We start from the raw sequence: 22,190 nt of genomic DNA, 5'->3' as shown, positions 1-22,190 counted from the left end.
GAATCCAGGGCTGGTGCTCTATCCACTGTGCCATCTAGCTGCCCCCTAGAAAGGGGTATTTTTCCAAGATGTTATAGTAAGAACGAGTGGTACCAAACATCTCCTTTCCTATATCAAGTTGCTTGCTGTTTCAGGGAGGAGAGAGGGAAGGGAGAGAAGGTAGAACTCAAAATTTAAAAAAAAATGAATATGAAATATTATTTTTCCATGTAATTGGGAAAAAGTAAAACATTATTCAGACATCTCCTTAAAAGTCTGTGATACTTTCTTCCATCAGTACAAACAGAGTCAGGGGGTGGGGAATGGACTCAGGCTCAGAGAGGGCCACTGCAAAGGGAATAAAACTTCTGGTTGCTGGAAATCTTTATCTCCTATATGTGAGATAATTATAAAGTTTTCCTCAGATATGGTATAATTTTCTGCTATGTTCCTTGTAGAAACTTGAAGCTGCCTTTTCTCAGTGTGTGTAACTTTGTGGCCCAGATGTACACCTTTCTGGGAAGATAGAAAAAATAATACAGGACCCTAGATAAACATATGGGCTCACGTTCTGAGAAGACACCTAGACACGTGCCCTGGGAAGACATGTGGACACATAAGGGGTCCCTGGTAGGTACTTGGTACTTCCCCAGTGCTGAAAAACTGGGGAAACGGGGGATTCCTGGACAATCAACCCATTAATGTTTGGGCCCACACAGGCCTCTCTGCCTCCCTGAATTTTCATTTTTGTTTAGCTGTATTCATGTTGAAGGAGAATACCAACTCAGTGAGTGTATCCCCACAAAACCTCCTGCTGTCTTGTACCTTTTCCATACTTAATAATAGCAATATTTGGCTTAAAAAGTGCTTTACATGCCTTATCTAATTTTGCCCTCATATATAGGAAGAACAGATATAATTTTACAGATGAGAAAACTGAGACTTAGGAGTGCTAGAGATTCTTTATATGTAACATTTCATTTCCCTCCTCTGTGCCTTCACCTAGGCAGTCTCATATGTTTGGATGCCCTCCGTCGTCACCTCTGCCTGTTTCATTTTAGGCAACAAAACCTCTAATTCCATTGCTTCTGGGAGCACTTCAGTACCCTGCCTTTCATCTGAGTAGCTGTGAGCAGATGATTGCACATCATGTCCTTAGAAAAAACAAAGTATGTTTTGGGGAAGATTGTGGTTTTGATTCACTGTTCTGGAAAAGGTCTTAATATGTGCTTTCCTTCTTCTGCCTTGATGTGAAAAGTTTCTCTTGCTTGTGGTGGATACTTGGCTAAGGTTAGTGTACCTGGGGTTGGGTACCTTGCAGTTCTCCTCTGTGGGCTGAGGTGACCCTGTCAAAAGCTTGTTGGCATTGAGCTTCACCTTTCCTTAATCAGGAAGCATGTTTTCTGTCCATAGTAGCTCAACTCTGCTTGAATTGCTTGAATTGTTCTTCACTAATGCCCTGTGTTTTATAATGTGTCTATATCAGTGTTCACTGGGAATTTTGCTGCTGGATACACATGAAAAGTAACACACGTTTTTCAAGAGGATTTGAATGCATATCAAGGAGAAGTGGCTATGTGTCGATATAACTAGATTTCATCATATATTCAGTTAAGATGAACAGAGCTTGCTGAGAAATAAACCTATGGGGAGTTTTATGATTCAGGCACAACATTATCCAGACATTATTCTATATTTTCCCCCCAAATAGACATCTTATTATTTTCTTTTTTCCGATTGTTGCTTCAGTTGTAGAGCAGATGTGAGCGTAGCTATACCTGGTAAAAGCCCAGTTTTTCTGTTGTGGTTCCTGCTTGCCCTAAGGCAGGAAAATGTGGAGTGCTTCTAGTGCAATTGAGCCTAACTGGCAGCAGCCCTCTTTGTCATTGTTGCTAAAACTGTCCTAATCCACCACTGCAAAAGTCCTGGACCGATGTTATTACTTCAACTACCAATACCCATTCTGCTAAGGGAAAACAGATAAAGGGCATGCTTTCAGTTGAGCTGGTAGAGCTCCTAGAGAGCAACAGAAATTCAGAAACAGAGGTTACGACTGAGGATTCCCAGCTACCACTGTGCTTTGACGCAACCTGCTCCTTATTCTTGCCTCCATGTATGCCTGGTATGGCTAGTTATTCTAAAAATATGCTTAACCAGCCTCACCTATCTCCTTACTTCGAGGCTAATACCTCCAACTGCCTATTGGACAGCTCAAACTGGGCATCAGATAGATATCTTAAATTCAACATGACCAGAACTGAATTCACTATCTTTTCCCTCAAACTCTCTATCTGCCAAACTTCCATATTACTGTAGAGGATACCATCATCCTATCATTCATTCAGGCTTACGACTTAGGGGTCGTCTTTGACTCTTCATTTTCTCTCACCTGCCATATCTAATACCTTGCCAAGTCCTATGAATTCTACCTTCAGAGTATCTTTTTTTTTTTTTTTGGTGAGGCAGTTGGGATTAAGTGACTTGCCCAGAGTCACACAGCTAGTGAGTGTTATGTGTCTGAGGCCAGATTTGAACTCAGGTCTTCCTGACTCCAGGGCTGGCGCTCTATCTACTGCCACCTAGCTGCCCTCACAGCATCTCTTGTATGTACTCTCTTACCTCCTCTGACACTGCCACCACCTTGGTACAAGCCATAATCACCTGACACTTAGATTACTGCAGAAGCCTTTTGGTTGGTCTCTCTGCCTCAAGTTTCTCCCTACTCCAGTTCATTCTCCACTTAGCTGTCAAAGTAATCTTCCTAAAGCTCAGGTCTGACCATATCATGGTTTTATTCAATAAAGTCTAATGATCCCTGTTACCTCCACGATCAAATATCAAATCCTCTGGATTTTTAAAGTTCTCTACTACCCAGCCCCCTCTTACCTTTATACTCTCTTTATACTTAACTGTCTTTTTTTTTTCCAGCTCCCAACATAGAAGTGACACTGGCTAGCCTCCTTGCTGTTCCTTCCTTGAACAAAACAGTCTGTTTCCTGAGTTAGTGAATTTTCACTGGCCGTTCCCTATGCCTTCAATTCTCTCCTTACCGTCTCAGCCTGCTGGCTTCCCTGACTTCCTTCAAGTCCTTGCTAAAATCCCACCTTTTGCACCAAGCCTTTCCTGATTCCCCTTAATGCTAGCGCCTTTCTTCCTGTTATTACCTCCAGTTTATCTTGTATATAGCTTGTTTGTATGCGATTATTTGCATGTTATCTCCTCTGTTAGACTGTAAGCTCCTTTAGAGCAGGGACTGTCTTGTGCCTTTCATTTGATTTTGTGTCCTTGGTGCTTAGCAGAGTACCTGGCACATTGTGAGTACTCAATAAATGTTTGTTGTTGTTGCTGTAATATTCTAGCTGCTCTTATAGTGTGTAATTGCTGTCTCCTGCCAGGCAGAAGTCCTTAGGATTGCTCTTTCTTGTACTTTTGTTCTATGCCTTTCCATTTTTTTAATGCCCTGTGATTATAATGGATCACTGCATGATCACAGCTCCTCTCGGAAGTAGCCAGGAGGCCAAGCTTGCCAATTTTTTATTTCATCCCAGTCCCTCAAAGTTTACTTGCCTTAACTCCCTCCTGTTTACATGAAGCTTAGATTGAAGAACCTGAGAAATGGTTCCTTTCTGAATTAGTGTGAGGGGGAGGGGCATTTGCATTTCAAAATGGAAGCCTGGAAACAATCATAATCAGAGATTTGACACTGTAATTGGGGAAGTCAGGTGAAGGAGTTGATTATTCACTTTGCCTCCAGAGCATCACTAAATAGTTTGCTGCTTCACCTAGGCTTTAAGTCAGCTATCCCTGGGCAATGTTCATGGCAAGCTAAATAAAATTTATATAAATAGCTGACATTTATAAAGTGCTTTAAGATTTGCAAAGCCTATCATATATATATACATATACATATACATATACATATACATATACATATACATATACATATACATATACATATACATATACATATACATATACATATACATATACATATACGTATACATATACGTATACATATACGTATACATATACATATACATATACATATATGTGTATGTATGTGTGTGTATACATATGTATATATGTGTGTGTATATATGTGTGTGTGTATATATGTGTGTGTGTATATATATATACACATATGTATATAAAGTTCATTTGAGCTTCAGTCCAGCCCTCCTGGAAGTACTATAATTGCTGTTATTCTCATTTTATTTTATTTTATTTTTTTTATTTTTTTTTTTGGCAAGGCAATTGGGGTTAAGTGACTTGCCCAGGGTCACACAGCTAGTAACTGTCAAGTATCAGTTTTGAGACCAGATTTGAACTCAAGTCCTCCTGACTCCAGGGCTGGTGTTCTTACTGAGAAATTGAGGTTCAGAAAGGTTCAGTGATTTGCCAATGGTCATACAACTGCTAACTGTTGAGATAGATTTGGATCCAGGTCTGTTTTGATTTCAAGTCTAACAGTCTTACCAGGACACTATGCTAAATACTTATACTCATTCATAGACCTTGCCCTTCCTCAACTGCTAGTTGAGGAGATTATAAGACAGCCCACAGCCAAATATGTAGGTTAATGTGAAATTCTTGTTATTGAGTTAATTCTCTAAGTGTCTCAGCACTGTTTTAAATTCTCAAGCACTCCCAGGCTGGCACTAAGTTAAACTGTTCTTTCTTTCTTTCACTGTCTCTAGTTAAGAAGCAAATCGAGTTGAAATCTCGGGGAGTGAAGCTGATGCCAAGCAAAGATAATAACCAGAAGACATCTGTCTGTAAGTTGTCTAGCCTCTTGATTTAAGAGCTGCTAGTGTTTTTGATTCTAGATATTGGTCTTCCTGGAGCCATGGTACTCCCTTTTGGTTTTTGGTGGAATGCTAAGATACCCTTTTAAAATTTTTCTGCATTATTGCATCACCTTTTATTCTGTGCTCTGTTCACATACTAACTGTTGGAGATGGCACAAGGAGGGAGTGAGGGAAGAGGGGCCTGGGTATTTATATCTTGGTATAGTTTGCCCTTTCCTTGACTAATCCCTCACTTTTCCTTTCTTCCTTTCTCCCACTTACTCTTGGTTTCCCTCTCTTATCTTCCTTTCTCTTTTACATTTTCTCTTTCTTCTCCTTTTTCTCTACCTCTGCACTTTTCTCCATTCTAAGTTTCAGACCGGGAATTGTTAATGTTGTTTTTTTTCCTTTTCTCTCCTTTCTTTTTCTTTCCTTTCCTCATTTCTTTTCCCTTCCCTTCCCTTCCCTTCCCTTCCCTTCCCTTCCCTTCCTTCCTCTTCCCTTCCCCTCCTTCCCTTCCCCTCCTTCTTCCCTCCCTCCCCTCCTCCTTCCCTTCCCCTCCTTCCCTTCCCTCCCTCCCTCCCTCCCCTCCCCCCTCCCTCCCCCTCCTCCCCCTCCCCTCCCCTCCCCTCCTCCCCTCCCCTCCCCTCCCTCCCTCCCCCTCCCTCCCTCCCCTCCCCTCCCCCCCTCCCCTCCCCTCCCTCCCCTCCCTCCCTTCCCTCCCTCCCCTTTCCTTTCCTTTCCTTTCCTTTCCTTTCCTTTCCTTTCCTTTCCTTTCCTTTCCTTTCCTTTCCTTTCCTTTCCTTTCCTTTCCTTTCCTTTCCTTTCCTTTCCTTTCCTTTCCTTTCCTTTCCTTTCCTTTCCTTTCCTTTCCCTTCCCTTTCCTTTTCCTTTCCTTTCTTTTTTTTTAAGCACATATTTTAAAATCAACCAGATTTTCTTGATACCTTCTCACCTTCTCCTAGTAATCCTCTCTAGCAATTGGAATCCTCAGCATGGTAGATACAGTTCCCTCAAAACTTTGTGACCCCTGCATGCCTACGTTATGCCATCCCAAACTTGGCAGCTCTTTTCTTCACCACCGCCATCTTTCCCATAGCTCCCCAGAGTAGGATAGGACAGGGATGATTGGTTTATCTCATTTAATGCCCACTGGCTGTGAGGGGGCAGCATTATATCCTCCTCTGAACTATAAACTTCACACCTTTCACCTTCCATTTAGCATATTGGGCCATGAAACCCGTTCTCTGCCTAGGGGAGAAGGCCTCTCTGTAGGCTTTGCGCCAACTATCCAATGTGTCACTTTCCAGTCCTGTTCTTGGTCAAGAGAGAGGTCTGGAGAGGATTTTAGAACTGGTTCTCGAGTTCTCCTCTGTGTTCCTCATCTGCAATCCTTGTGTTTAGAAAAGGCATGACAGAGAGCATCTGGAGTGCTTGAAGGGAAGAAGGGATATATTGGGTAATGCTGTATCTATGCCTCAGTTAGATTCTATTCTTTGTGCTCACTGTGGTGTGAGAACTTCGACATTACCATTGGTTGGTGCTAGCTTTATGTAGGTGAGAAAGAACAGGATTCCCAGCACTGAAGAGTGGCCTGGAGAATCATCTTAAAAAAACAAAACAAAGTGGGATATCTGAACAAATGAGGTTCTTCAGAGGAAGAGCAAAGGGAGATAGTTGGACACAGACATTTCAGCATGTATTCTGGGAAGGTGTGTGATGCTAATTTCCACATCTCAGGGGAGAAAACAACTTTTGTTTGAAGAGCTGAGCTGATATTATATTTGGGAACTTTTGTCTTATTTACTTCTTGATTCTCTGTAGACAACAGTAAATTTATCTTTCTTCTCTTTTATTTTTCTCTCCTTCACTTTTCCCCCGACTCTCTCTTCTCTGTCCCACTTCTCTTTCCCCTTCCTTTCCCCTCACTAATTCTTCCTTCTCCTCTCCCTTCCTGATCTTCTCCTCTCTCTTCCCTTTCTTCTTCTGCTCTTTACTTTTCCCTTTCCCCCTTGTCTCCATCCCTCTCCTCCCTTCGGCTTCTCTTTTCTTTCTCTTGGCTGTTTCTTTTTCTTCCTTTTCCTTCCTTATACTTTCTTCTTTTTTCCTTTTCCTCTTTAACACTTTACCCTTTATTTCCTTTTGCCCCTCTTCTCTCTCACCTAATTCCTTCCTCTTCTCTCTTCCCTCTTGCTCTTCTCTTCTCTGTTTCCTTCTTCCTTTCCCACCCCCACTACTTTCTTTCCATTTCTTCATCTGTCTTTTTTCTCTTCTAATTCTGCTTTTCCCTTTCCTGTTGCTCTTTCCTCAACAGTCCCTTCCTTACCTTTTCCCTTTCTTTCACTCTCGTGTACTCACATGAGGAGCTGGAGAACACAGGGAGAATCTGATACTCTTCAAAGCACAGTCTGTGTGCCTAAGTATTCAGAAAACTAGGTGCTCTTGGACCAAGAACTAGAGCCAGAAATGTGTCCATCTGCTCACTCCTTTCCTGCCTTGAGACTTGATAATTACCTTTCTTACTACATTTAAAGCTGCATTGTTCCAAGCTTCAAGCAAAGTTAAACAAAGAAATCTGTGCTTTCCTAGGGGCTTTACTGATACTCTATAGCATCACTTAATTAAATTAAAAATTATTTAGCACCTACTATGTTCAGAGGGCTGTCAGATTCTGAGAGAAATAAACATTTAGATGAGATGTGATTCTTGCCAATAAAAGAACTCATAGACCCAAGTTTGGAAGCAGCCAAGAGAAGGGTTGTAGGTTGGAATTCGTAAAGCCTGAATTCTTTGCCTAGTTTAATTTTGTTTGTATGACCTTGGAAAAATATCTTCATCTCTCTAGGCTTTAGTTCCTCTATGTGTAAAGAGATATTGGCCTAGCCCTTTGTACCTCATTGGGTTCTCTTGGTTCAGTGCAATAATTAATATAAAGTACTTTGGAAGAGTGAAAAGCCCTCTTCTAATCTGAGGGGTGATTTTAAAAAAATCTTGAACTTTCCTGGAAAGGAATAAGCCTCCTCTTCAGCACATTATTTTCTTGATTATGTTCTAGAGAGACCATTCCCCTACCCTAGCCCTTGAAACCCTTTTACTGCAAAACAAATTGTTTATTTGTAGCCCATCTAGAACACTTTCCTCAGGAGCAGAGTGACCTGTTTTGACAGTCCCCTGTCCTTCCTCATCTTCCTTAGGCAACATATCTGCCTCACAGATTCTGTGGTTTGCAAAAAACATGTCTTATAATGAGGAAAACTGGACTTCGGGTTCCTTCATTTTGGCAGGCTGTGAGTTCTGCTAGTCAAATTTTCCTCCTTTCTTTTAATTTGGAAGAGTAATTCCTTATAGTTAAAATTTAACAGTGGCAAAACACACTGCTCAGCGTAATAGTGCATTGCCTCTGGGGAACTGTAGTAAAGTGCCTTTATTTTTGTTTTGGGGAGGATAGGATGAAGCTCAGCCTTTTCCTCTCATATTTCGATAGTCAGTAAATTACCAAGCAAGCAATGAAGTCACAATTGGGGGATTCTGAATAGCATAGGGAAGTTGTAATTGACAGAAAAGGGAAAGGAAACTCCATCTGTAATTTAGAGTGTAAACAGTTCATTAAGATTTAAGTTTCATGGTTTCCCTGGTAACTGGGATGAATTCATTTTGGAATGCAAGAGCTTATTGAGTATTTCTGCAAGAGAAGAGCTGGACAGTAGCATACAGCATCATAGAAAGGGTTTCTGATTCCTGTTGTGGCTGAATTATATTTTTGGCTTAGTAATTAAAGGGGAAGACAGCTGCCTGCCATTTTATCAAAAGCAGTAGTTCAGGTTAAATTATACCATGGTACTCTACTTTTCCCCTCTATTCCATCCTTGCATGTCTGTTGCTGTGACCTGAATCTGTTCTAAGCTCTCTTCTTCCTTGTCTTGGTGAATATCAGGGCTAGGGGAGAGCCAGAAAAGAAGTTGCTCTACCATTGGAGCTAGTTTGAAGCCATCCTTTTAGAATTTAATCTGTTTTGGCCTTAAGAACTGAGGTTTGTAGCTATGATGGAGGGCACTCAGGTCTAAAAATGTCATTGAATGTTGGGATTGTAGGCAGCATTTCCTTATCTTCTGTTCCTCCGTGGATTGAGAGGAGGTTGAAGGACTAAGACAGAAAAAAAGGGGCAAAATGAGAGGGAGAAATTTTTTTTCTAGGATATAGTGGGAAAATGACAGTTTTTGCACATCACTAGAAGGTGTATATATTTATCTCATGTGTAGTAGATTCAATTATTTATATATAAAGATAGCTAATACTGGAAAATGCCTATAGTTCACATAGTTCTCACAATGGGTCATCTCTCTCTTCCTTGCTCTTTTCTTCCCCTCTACTGTGACTGTAAATGACTTGGTAACCTTAATGCCCTTGTTGGGAACACTTTATTTTTCTCTGAACCTATAGGACTGTAGGAGACTGGGGTGGGATTGAGAACTGAGTTAGTGTATTACAAAGAGATACTTCTGGAGACTGCTGTGAAGGGTTGTTTCATCCAACTTGTCATGGGGAGGGGAAACTGTGTTTTCTATGGAGCTCTCTCCATAGAAGCAGAAGCATAGTTTTTCAAATTGGATCAGTGGCCTTAATTTATGGGAAAAATAACAGATACAGGCCTTTTGTATTTTTTACAGAACAGCGTGCTAGGTAATAACCAGTAAATCTAGGTCCTTGTCACCAAAAAATAACTTTTGTTAGTGGATTTAACATTCATTTGGTCCAGTTTTTCCAAGTTTTTATGATCATTCAGATCCTTTCTTTCTAAACATGCATCCCTAACTGACCTGGAGATTAAAATATTGTCTGTACTAGTACTTCAGCCTCACATGGTCTTAAACTAGAATTTGTCTCAAATTGCACCCTGGCCTTTCATGATATGCATTAGCATTCCAGTCTGGTGGTCTACACTGGCTTTTTAACTCCTTTGGTCTTCACTTGTACTACAGCCTCAGATTGCCCATATAGCATTCTAGCTTCACATTACTTACCCTAAGACTTCAGTCTTGCCAACATAAGATTGTACTCAAGACTGTTGCCCTCAATCTCCAATCTCATTATGCTTTTGCTAGCTGTCTAGCCTTTCACTGCATACTACTAGGCTGTCTTTGCATTGCTTGTCATTACTCTCCAGCCTGTGTTTGGAGATAGTGGCATGATGCTAAAAGAGACCCTGCTTCAGCTCTGCATGAGGCTTGGGCTTATAATACTGCTTATATGTTCCTCACGTAGCTTCAGAAGAGAGGCATTTGCCTTTTAGCAGCTTTTCCATAGATCTCTTGGGAGAGAAACACCTTGTTCGTCTTTGTATTATTTATCATAGGAAACTTTAAATGTTTAGGGCCTATCTGGACAGCTGTCTAGTTGTCACCATATCATCCTGCTCCACACATTTTTGTCTCTCTCCACCCTGCCCCTTCCTGAGATAGTAATGGCCCATGGCATATTAAGAAGCTAGCTCTAGAGTGGCCTTGGCCTGTTTGCATAAATATTCATGGAGGCCCAAGTCCCCTGCTCAATTCCATGGGAGCAGAGTGAGGTCTTTGAATTGACTCACATTTGTCTGTATAAGTCACCTCGAAATACGTATCTCTTCTTCTCTGACCTCTATACACTTTGAGAAAAATATCTCCTAGTAGGGCTTTGGGTTTACTGAGATCCTTTGAGTACAGACTGTGGCCTCTAATCCGCCATTTTTAAAAGTTGCCATGGATCTAGGGCAGTGCTGCTTTGTATAGTACCAGCTGGGAAAAATTCTGATCTATATGGACACTTCACTTACCACAGAAAAGAGGACAGGCTACCAGGAGATGAAACTGAACTGTATATTGAAATGATCCAGTTCAGAAGAATTTACTGTCCAGAATGGCTTGGTGTAACTTGCCCAGGTGCTACTAGCCAGTGGATTCCAAACTTTATCCTTTTCTCTTTTAAATGCTTAGCTGTATTCCTTGCCCCTCCTTTTACAAAAAGGCTTTTGGTAATAGCAGGTATGATTATGCATATTTTTAAAAGGGCTAGGCCATAGAATCCATCTATCAGTGCAATGGAGGTAGTTGTTACCATGAAATAAGTATATAAGTATATGTCTGAGAGTATGAGTTTTTGCCCTCTACCTTTCTCCCTTCAGCCCTAGCATCAGGGCCAAATATCTATTTTATCTCAGCTTTGTCTAGGCTATTGAAGAAAATGGAATCACAGTACATTTTTGTAGATGTTTGGGAAAGTTGTCAATTTGAGCAGAATTACTGTGCATGAGATTTTGGTGGAATATGAAATTGAAGTTATCATGTTAAATCTCCCTTCATCCCTATTAGAGCCATCCATGTTTACATTTGTACCTATGCCATTTAAAGATGTAAGAGGTGCTGATTACTTTTTTTATTTAGTTAGCTATGGGAGTGAGTAATACATGGGATAGGGAACTTGTGAGGGGGAAATTTCCATATTCAAACTAATTAGCCTTCTTTAGGACCTCAGGCTACTATCTCTTACCTTCTTTACTATTCGTAATCATGCATATTTACACTTTTTTTGGTTTCATTTATGTGTCTGTTTGGGGGCTGAGGCTGAGGGCCATGTCTTATACAGATTTGGACCCTCAATCTGGGGATAGGCTGCTACCCAAAGGCTTTGTAAGGGATGATTTTCATCTGTCCCTTAGTTTAAGGTAGAACCCTTTATCATTGATCCCTGTCATGGAATAAGGAAATTGGGTAGTTGTTCTATAGTATGTATCACCTGCCTTTGTCCTAATGAAATTACTGCATTTTAGCCTCAACTTCATTAGAGTCAAAAGAGATTTATTTGTTGGGTTTTTTTTATAATTTTTTAAAAGAGATTTTTTTGTTAAAGGTAAATCTCATATCTCTTCCTCATCACAAAATCTGCAAGTGCTACTTTCCCCAACCCCACCCTCTAACAATGCCTCCGCCTCCAAAACAGCAGGTCTTTTCTGTTTCTGCATCTATCCACACTGAGACAATTGCCTGACTAGTGTTTGCCTATGATTTTCTATCTCTGTATGTACTGTTTTTTGCCTTGTAGTAACTCAGGTTGGTGTGTCACAAGGACATAATATGTGTCCAGACCCTGGTATTCCAGAAAGGGGCAAAAGACTAGGCTCAGATTTTAGGTAAGTCACATTTGGATTCCTTCTTTTTGCATGTAGGGTGTGTGGGAAATGTTGGGAACCAGGGGTTAGAGGTGGCTAGGGCAGATGCAAGAAGTGCTTATGAAATTTGGTATTGGATTCAGTGTTCCTGTATTTTATAATAGCTAGCATTTCCTATCTTTAGGCAGGAAAAATGTCATTGTGTTCAAGATGTTTATGGCCTTCCACTTTGGGGAGATACTGAGGTCCCCCATGATCTATTTGCTCCTGTTCCTCAGTTCTTAGTTCACTATATTGAGCATGTTTAGAAAGTAGAATACTATATTAAATGTGGGTTTCAAGTAGTTCTTCTTGGCCAGTTTGTAGTTGACTTGGAGACCTAGGAAGGGACTCTAGGCCACTGTGAATCTAAAAAGCCTTGGCCTGCTCTTTTTCCCCCCCAAAGTTTGCAGCTGTCTAGTGAGTCTCCTTGAGTCCTCAACCTTCATTTAAAATGCATGTGGCTGAATTACCCAATTCTAGTAACAGTACTCAATACTTAATCTTATTTTTCTGGCAATTGCTGTTTTGTTCACCAAGGTACCTTTTAACTTACCCCAACCAAACTATTCCCATGAAATCCATATACAGGAATGGTCTATAGAAGTCTAAATGAAACAGAAGCCTCAAAGACTGTAGAGGAAAAAGTCTTTAATTGTTCATGCTGTTTGTTGTGAATTAAGAAAGTAGCTAGGGAAAACTAGGACTGTGGGGAATGGGCAGGATAGTTGGCCTGCAGAACAAATGTCATGTCACCTTACTATCTTTCAGGTTAGGTTCAAGCATCCAATTTACCTGCAATGAGGGCTATGACCTACAAGGATCAAAAAGGATCACCTGCATGAAAGTGAGTGACATGTTTGCTGCCTGGAGTGATCACCGGCCTGTCTGCAGAGGTAAGGAGGGTAGATCCATAGGTGAGGGAAAAGTCATAGAGGGTGGTGATAAGGTGAAGGGGGGCCAGGTCTCACAGGAAGAGGTAGACACAGGAAGGTAGGTCACAAAATCTGGGCTCTTGCTCTAATTAAGCTCCTTATTCCCAGTGTGACATTGAGCAGTGGGCTTCAGTTTCTCCATCTGATCAGTGGAGAGAGGCCAAACCCTGTCTGAGATCAGATAGGCAGGTTTTTTAGGATCCAGGAATATGGAGCATGAGAGCTACCCCCTAGTATGAGGATCACTGTTTATTGTTTTCAGTTCTTCCTCTGAGAATTTCCTTATCCTTCTTTCACATGAAAGCAGAAATGATAGGGCCTGCCTTTCAGCATTTGATGCCTTTCTGGAGTATTTAGTGAGAGAACCTGGAGGGAAGGACCACAGGCACTTTCTCAAGACCAGTGGCCTTATAATTTTCTTCCTCAATTCAATTCGGCAGTATGTAATAAGTACCTAAGAGATGCAAGGTACTATATTTGTAACTAGGGACAGAAAGACCTTCCCCCAAAAAACAGAAACCTAGTCCCTGCTTGCCCTCAAGGAGCTTAAATTTTTATCTATTCACGGTCAGCTAAAGGTAGTTTACTGAGGGTTGACTTGCAACATTATTGAGAAAAATTATTGTTAAGGAGATGAACTTTTGCCGAACTAAGCAACTTGGGATCATTGAAAACAATGCACAGTTTGCCAAAAGTGATAATGTCTGATTCATTTTAAATAAATATCTAAGCCTATTTAAACATTTTTAAGCCTATTTACATGTAGCACTTGTTCGGAAAGCTGTATTTATACCTATAGATCTATATGTAGACTTAATGGACTGACTATCTAACTTCATATTATCTGGTCATTTAAAATTTTTATCCTTTGCGTGTTTTTTGTGTGGATAGTTGACATGATCCTTTTCAAATTACTATATGTCTTACTGAGAAGGCTTTATAATGTTTTGGAACACAATGTATTTTGTATGATATTACAGGTGAATTAGAATTTTTGAAAAAAACTTGCTAGGTGTAGGAATCTTTATTTTTTTAACTCTGGGATGGACATTCTCTATGGTATTGACAGACACCTTAATTAAACATGTATTCTCTGTTTTATGCTTTGTTTGAGATTAGTTAAAATGTCAGTACTCATCATGGATCATGGAAAGCAATTTCTCTGCAGATACATCTAATTTACAAGCTTGTATAATTTTAACATGTGCATAAGAGTACACCTTGTTTGAAGAGAGCCTTTAAGTCTTCATTTTGTTCTGCTGAGGAATAATATTTTTTATAACATTACAAAATTGAAAAATAGTAAACATAATAGGGTGTTGTATTTTCTAGGCTCATATAATCATAGATTTAAAGCTGGAAACAACCTTTGATGCCATCATGTCCAACCTGATCTTTTCCTCTGTCTTATGACCACAAACCCTGTTTGCTTCATTTGGACCTCAAAACCGTACTTTCTTCAGTTTTTTCCCAGCCCATCATCCCTCCATTGGTTGTGTATAAATACATATATCTATACATATGTACCTATAGATATTTTTTCCACACATATCAGCTCCCATGGGTTTAACTAATATCTCTCTGCCAATGATACTAAGATCTGTAGAACCAGTATTAGCTAACTTCTTTCCTAAGATCTAGTCTTATATTATCAACTGTCTTTTAGACATCTTGAACTGGATGTACAATAGACTTTACTATTCTCTTTTCCTCCAACATACATACATACATACATATATATATATATATATATATATATATATATATATATATATATATATATATATGTATACACACACACACACATATATACACACACACATACACACACATACATATATACACATAAAATTTTTGTTTCAGTAATTTTCAGTCATGTTCAACCTTCATGACCCTGTTTGTGGTTTTCATGGGAAGATACTGGAATTTTTTCCCATTTCCTTCTCCAGATCATTTTACAGATGAGTAACTGAGACAAACGGGGTTAAGTAACTGCCCAGGGTCACATAGCTAGTAAATGTCTGAGGCCAGATTTGAACTCACAAAGAAGAGTCTTCCTGATTTCAGACTGAACACTCTATCCACTGTGCCACCTTGCTGCCTATCACATATAAATATAAAATATAAATAAACATATATGTATAGATACATTTATCCATGGAGGTATACACACACACGCACACACACACACACACACACACACACACACATATATATATATACACATACATATAGATATACATATATATGTATATGGAGAGAAAGAGGATATAATAGACAAATAAAAGAAAAGGGTCAGGAACCTTGAGGAGAACTCAAAATTAATGAGCATAACTTGGATGGAGATCTAGGCAAGGAGATTAGGAAAGAGCAGTCACGCTGGTAGGAGAAGAAACAAGAGAGAATAATGTAATGACAACATAGAGAGGAGAGAGTATACAGCAGAGGAGGATGATAACTTCAAAAGCTACAGAGAGGTCAAGAAGATGAGGACTGAGAAAAGGCATTAGATTTGGCAATTAAGAGATCATCAGTGAGAGAGCAGTTTGGAGAGAGCAGTTTCAGATGAATAATGAGGTAAGAACACAGATGGCTGAAAGTTTAGAATCCAGTGAGAGGAAAAGTGATGACAAATATAAACAGCCTTCTCAAACGTTTGAACTGAGAAGGGGAGGAGAGATGAGTTGTTTTTTTTTTTTTAATATTGGGAAAGGCGTGGTGGTTGTCCTTTTGTGCTCAAAGAGGACCAAAATGACATCTCTATGTCAGAGTCAAGTTACATTGTGTCTGACTGGCTGATCAGACCAATGCAAGCTTGAAGGCTCTACCACAGGTTGGGCACAAGTAATCCATATGAACATTTGGGATGGAGATGTACCTGAATTTGCATATCTCACGTATCTTTTGAGCTACTACAATTTTGCTTTGCTCATAGAGCACAGTGCCTTCTTTAATGTAGGCACACCATGTTGGGTAGTCCTGACCAGTGTCTCCTGTGTCTCACTCACAGTTGATTCCAGAGTTCTTCAGAGAGACCTTGAGAGGGTCCTTGTATCACTTCTTTTTGACCTCTGCATGAGCATTTGCCTTGTGTGAGTTCTCCATAAAATAGTCTTTTAGGCAAGTGTATGTTTGGCATTTGAACAATGTGGCCAGCCCATCAGTGTTGTCTTCTCTGCAGTAGACTTTGAATGCTTGGATGTTCAGTTCAAGAAAGGACTTCAATTGTCTGGTACCTTATCTTGCCATGTGATCTTCAGAATCTTCCTAAGACAATTCAAATGGAAGCAATTCAGTTACCTGGCATGGTGCTGGTAGACTGTCAAGGTGTCACAGACATACAACAATGAGGTCAGACTTTCAGTTTGGTAGGCAGCCCAATACCTCTTCTCTCTCACACTTTCTTTTGGAGCTTCCCAAACTCTGAGCTAGCTCTAGCAATGCGTGCATTAACCTCATCATCTATGTGCACATCCCTGGAAAGTATACTGCCAAGGTAAATGAACTTCTCCACAGAATTCAAAATGTCTCCATTTGCTGTAACGGATGATGCCATGTATGGATGGTGCAAGTGCTGGCTGGTGGAGAACCTCTGTTTTCTTGCTGTTAAATATCAGGCCAGAATTAGGTGGCAGAGAAACAATTTCTATTGTGTTGCATCTCAGCCTGACAAGCTGCATTGAATATACAGTCATCTGCAGACAAAAAGTCATGTACCAATTCTCCCTCCACCTTAGTTTTGGCTTGTTGCCTGTTCAAGTTAAATAATCTTCATCCTTATTGAAGACATCTGACAACATCACTGAAAACATCATACTAAAAAGCATAGAAGCAAATACACAGACCTGCTTCACTCCAGTGCTGACTAGGAAAGTATGAGAGCATCATTCATTATCTGAAACCAGTACAAGCATGCTGTCATGAAACTGGCATACAATACTGATGAATTTCTCCAGGCAACCAAATTTTGCCATGATCTTCCCCAAACCCTCACAACTGACAGTATCACAGGCCATGGTTAGATCAACAAGCATTGTGTGCCTCTGTTCTGCTTCTGGCATCTCTCTAGGAGTTGTTGGGTAGCAAATACCATGTTGACCATTCCTTGGCCCTTTCTGAAGTCACATTGCCTCTTGAGTAGAGGACCATCTGCCAGGTAAAGGGATTAGCCTGTTAAGGAGGACTCTGGCAAGAATCTTGCCAGCAATGACTAAGAGAGAGAACCCCTTGTGATTATCACAGGACAACTTATGTCCTTTTCCTTTATAGAGATGGACAGTGGAGGCATCCTTAACTCCTGGAAGATAGCCTCCTCTTGCCATATAACCCAAAAAATTTCAGTCAGCTTTTCTATGGGCATCATAGAAATGCCTTATAAATCTCTGCTGGAAGGGTGTCAGCACTAGGTGCTTTGCCACATGAGAGAAGCCTAATGGTATTCAAAGTCAAAGGCATAGGTGAGAATGAAAGGCAGCATAGAAGAAACTAGTAGATATGGAATTGAAGGTAACAAGGAGAATGGGGATGATTGAGGGTCAGTCTCCTGGAGAAGATAGAATCGTATAGCTAATAAGTATAAGATGTCAAATTTGAACTCAGATCTTCCTGATTGCTGGTTCAGCACTCTGTCTTCTGTGCTACTTTGATGCCTCTAGAATAGAGTACTGCACTTGGAGTATTATTAAAAGGAGATGCTGGTCTAGGCCTCACCCCAGTCAGTTAAAAGCGAGCTCAGGAAGTATGACAAAAGGAGTTTATTAGCACCTCAAGGCATCAGGTGGTTATATTGGGATGGGCTTATGAATTCCAACTCCCCAGCTGCTTTTATATCAAGACACCTGGGTGTCACAGTGGATAAAACTCTTGTGCTGGAGTCAGAAAGACCTGAGTTCAAAATCCCGCCTCAGACACTTACAATCTGTGTGACCCTGGGATAATCACTCAACCTTGTTTGTCTCAGTTTCTTCATCTGTGAAGTGAATTGGAGAAAAGGGAAATGGCAAACCATTTCAGTATCTTTGCCAAGAAAACCACAAATGGGATTATGAAGACCAGACATTACTGAATCAACTGAACAACAACAAACAGCTGCTTTTATGCTTTTGTTTATTTTTTTTAGGACATTTAAAAATTTTTATTGAGAGCTTCTTGAAAAATAAGGATTATTAGCCCTTAGACAAGCTCAAACGCAATTATTTTGTTGTGAGGATATGTTGGAAATAGCCAGTGGTGAAACAGTAGATTCTGTAGTTGGTGTTCTGATAGGCCATCTTACAACCCACAGTCAAAGAAAGGCATCAAGAGTATTCTGAAAGTAGAGATCAAAGAAGCTTTTATTTATCTTCATATCATTGAGGAAAGCTGCAGCATGTTCTTCATGGCTGGGACAAACCGTTTGAGAGCAGAGGTGTGATCCATGCAGTCAGCTGTCTTGTATGATTCCAGCTATTCAGATAGGGCCAGATGAGGTAATAAATCATAGATATAGAGTTTTCACCAAGGAAAGTTGTCTTCTGTCAGGTAAGACTCTCCTCCAATTTTCTGAATGCCTTATGGAATTCTGCTTTCTTGGCAGTACTGTCTTCTTTATTTCATACTGCTGTAAGAAGAACATTGTTGGCTAAAGATGGTATCTTAGAAAACAACTCCAAAATCATCTTTTGTAAAGCCCTTTCTCATATGGATCTTCTGGAAACGGCTTTTTTCCTGGATAAACTTTATCTAGGTATTCTTCAGAACTGGTACTAGATCAAGAGGGTGCCTTTTTTTTTTTTTTAGTGAGGCAAATGGGGTTAAGTGACTTGCCCAGAGTCACACAGCTAGTGAGTGTTATGTGTCTGAGGTTGGATTTGAACTCAGGTCCTTCTGACTCCAGGGCTGGTGCTCTATCCACTGAGCAACCTAGCTGCCAAGATGGTGCTTCTTAAAGAATGATTTAGACTTATTTTTTCAAGTTAATATAATGACCTTATACCATTGGCCAATAACGACAAAATAATTTACATATAAGGTAAAGAAAATTCTGATTGGTAGACCTTTTAGTAAGGAGGTGGGATTAGTGTCTCATTAGGGCCTCCTCATTACAAGCATTTGTGGGAGATAGGATTAGGACTAAAGAGATGGGATTAGCCTTCAGGTGATGGGAGTAGTCTGTTGGAGATGGGATTGGTCCTAAAGGGATTGAGCCCTGTCCTTCAGTCTGGCTGAGAGCTGTATCCAAAGCAAGGTTAAAACGTAGGGGTCACTCAAACTGACTCTGTCCCAGTGGCTGACTCTGTAAGGTATGTACAACATAACTTTGGAAGGAGAGTGCACAAACAACTGAGTAGATGAGGAGATATGGTAGGAGTGACTAATGAGTTGATCTCTAAAGGAAACTTGGAATTTCTTGGACATTAAGTGACAAAATGCATTTTATACATGGCAGTGGGAAATGATATGTTGTGCACGTTGATCAGCTAGTAGGTCAGTTGCAATGAATAGTTCTTGTTTGTTCTTTAATTTCGAAGAGGACCAATGAAATCATGGGTGATGTCTTGCCTTGTGTTTGCCTTGAGTTTAAGTGAGGCAGAGTTTGCACAGAGACATCAGCCTCACACTCTCCTCTTGAGTCATTTAAATTTAGCCCAGCCCAAGGTGAAGTGGATGACCTTAGTGTCTTCATGTCTGACCAGGCTCTAAGTGTTCCACGGTATCTGCTTTGGTCGCTTCATGGCTGTTGGAATAAATTGTTCTCATCTGCCCATTTCACCAGGGAATATCTTCACATGCTTGGGGTAGACATCTCCCTAACTCACTAACAGTTTTGAGGCCTGTCAATTACCCTCAATCTGGTTTAGCTCATCTGCTGAAACAGTTTTACCAGAGTGTAGCTGCTGTGCATGTTACAGCTTCTTGGAGCTACAGGTAAGAGTTGGAAGAATCAGGTGAACACCAGAGGTGGATGATAAGCCCTCACACCGTAGGTGCTGGTCCTCCTAAACACTCCCCACACCTCTGTAATAGTCTAGAAAAGGTATCTGGCAGCCAGATTGTATATGTAGATATAAAATATGTGTGTATATTATATATACATATATATAATATACACATATACACACATACATATATACAAATAAAATAAATTGGAAATAACCAACAGAGGGAAGGCACTGGAATTAAAGGGATCAGGAAAGGCTTCCTGTAGCACTTGGGATTTTAGCTGCGTCTTGAAGGAAACCAGGTAGAGTTGAGGAAAGAATGTTCTAGGCATGACTGGAGGATGAAGATGTAGTGTCTTGGGGGAGTAATAGCAAGGAGTACAGTGTCACTTTACGTATAATACTGGTGGAGTGTAAAGTGTAAGATGAATGTGTAAATGCTAGTTATTATTATTGATTCCCATTCTTTCTTCACACAGATACTTCTTTATTTTAGCTCTTTATCACCTTTCACTTGGACTATTGGCAGCTAGATGACAAAGTGAATAATTTTCCCATTCTTTCTTCACACAGATGATTATTTTAGCTCTTTATCACCTTTCACCTGGACTATTGGCAGCTAAATAACACAGTGAATAGAATGCTACCCTTGGAACTCAGGAAGACTTGAGTTCAAATCCTATATTTGCTAGCTGTGTGACTCCTCAATAAATCACTTAAACTCTATCTACTTCAGTTTCCTCAACTTTGAAATGGGGGATAATAATAGTACCTACGCTTCAAGTGTGTTATGAGGATCAAATAAGATAATGTTTGTAAAGTGCTTAGTATGATGCCTGACATATATTAGCTGCTTAATAAATGCATGTTTCCCTCTCTCTCTCTTCCTAATTTTTATTAAATATTTTATTTTTTCCATAATTATGTGTAAAACAATTTTTAACATTTGTTTATTGAAATTTTGAGTTCTAAATTCTCTCCCTCCCTCCCCTTCCCCCTTCAGAAGGTCAGCAGTTTCATGCAAAACTTAGTTCCATATTGATCAAGTTGTTGAAAGAAAGCAGATAAAAAAAAAAACCCAACAAAAACCCCAAGAAAAATAAAATTTAAAATGTATGCTTCAATCAGCATTCATGTTCTATCAGTTTTTTTCTCTGAGATGGATAGTATTGTTCACCATTAAGTCCTTTAGAATTGTCTTAAATCGTATTGCTGAGAATAACTGAGTCATTCAGAAGTGGTCTTCATACAATATTACTGTTACTGTGCACAATGGTCTCCTTATTCTGCTCATTTCACTTTGCTTCAGTTCATGTAAGTATTTCCAGGTTGGCTTTTTTTTTTTTTGAGAGTAGCCTGCTTGTCATTTCTTATGGTACAGTAGAATTCCATCACAATCATATACCATAACTTGTTTGGCTCTATTCCCCAGTAGATGGGCATCTGCTCAATTTCCAATTCTTTGCCATCACAAAAAGAGCTGATAAAAGTGTTTTTGTCCTTTAACTTAGGGATACAGATTTCATGGTGGGTCAGAGGGTATGCATGGTTTTATAGCTTTTTGGGCATAGTTCCAAATTGCTCTCTGTAATGGTTGTGTCAATTCACAAATCCACCCACAGTGCATTAGTGTCTCAATTTTCCCAGATCCCCCCCACATTTGTCATTTTCCTTTTCTGTCACATTAGCCAATCTTATAGGTATGAGGGTGGTACCTCAGAGTCATTTTAATTTGCATTTCTCTAATCAATAGTGATTTAGACTATTTTTTTTCATATGGCTATACATAGCTTTGATAACTTCATTTGAAAACTGCCTGTTCATATCCTTTGACTATTTATCAATTGGGGAATAACTCTTTTTATTTTTTTTTTAGGCAATTGGGGTTAAGTGACTTGCCCAGAGTCACACAGCTAGTAAGTGTCAAGTGTTTGGTCTGAGGAGGACTCAGGTCCTCCTGACTTCAGGGCTGGTGCTCTATCCACTGTTCCACCTAGCTGCCCCAAATAACTCTTATTTTTATAAATTTGACTCAGTTCTCTTTATATTGAGAAGTGAGATCTTTATCAGAGAAACTTGTTATAAATTTTTTTAGTTATGATTAATGTATATTTCCCTCCATCCTATTCCTCCCATTTGTCCTTCTCTGTCTCTCTCTGTCTCTCTCTGTCTCTCTCTGTCTCTCTCTCTCTCTCTCTCTCTCTCTCTCTCTCTCTCTCTCTCTCGCTCTCTCTCGCTCTCTTCCTCTCTTTCCTTTCACCTTGTACATTCTCAAAAGTGTTTTACTCCTGGCCACCACCTCCCCCAATCTGCTGTGCCTTCTATCAGTACCACCACCCTTATCTTATCCCCTTCCCCTTTTGCTTTCCTGTAGAAGATAGATTTCC

At 40.0% G+C, this 22,190-nt stretch overlaps 1 protein-coding gene across 1 annotated transcript in view; it reads left to right on the top strand.

The window, feature by feature from the left end:
• Positions 1 to 22,190, top strand: part of CSMD2 (CUB and Sushi multiple domains 2) — a 974,125-nt gene that overhangs the window by 549,423 nt on the left and 402,512 nt on the right. The window contains 3 exon segments of the mRNA XM_078157010.1: positions 4,676 to 4,753; positions 11,843 to 11,930; positions 12,720 to 12,844. Coding sequence (XP_078013136.1) covers positions 4,676 to 4,753; positions 11,843 to 11,930; positions 12,720 to 12,844 — 291 coding nt within the window.

The sequence above is a fragment of the Phascolarctos cinereus genome, unplaced genomic scaffold (assembly GCF_003287225.1).
Source record: "Phascolarctos cinereus isolate Bilbo 61053 unplaced genomic scaffold, phaCin_HiC Scaffold_726;HRSCAF=1367, whole genome shotgun sequence".
Taxonomy (NCBI): Eukaryota; Metazoa; Chordata; class Mammalia; order Diprotodontia; family Phascolarctidae; genus Phascolarctos; species Phascolarctos cinereus.
Note: the sequence above shows the minus strand (reverse complement) of the source record. Positions and strands in the feature narration are given on the sequence as shown.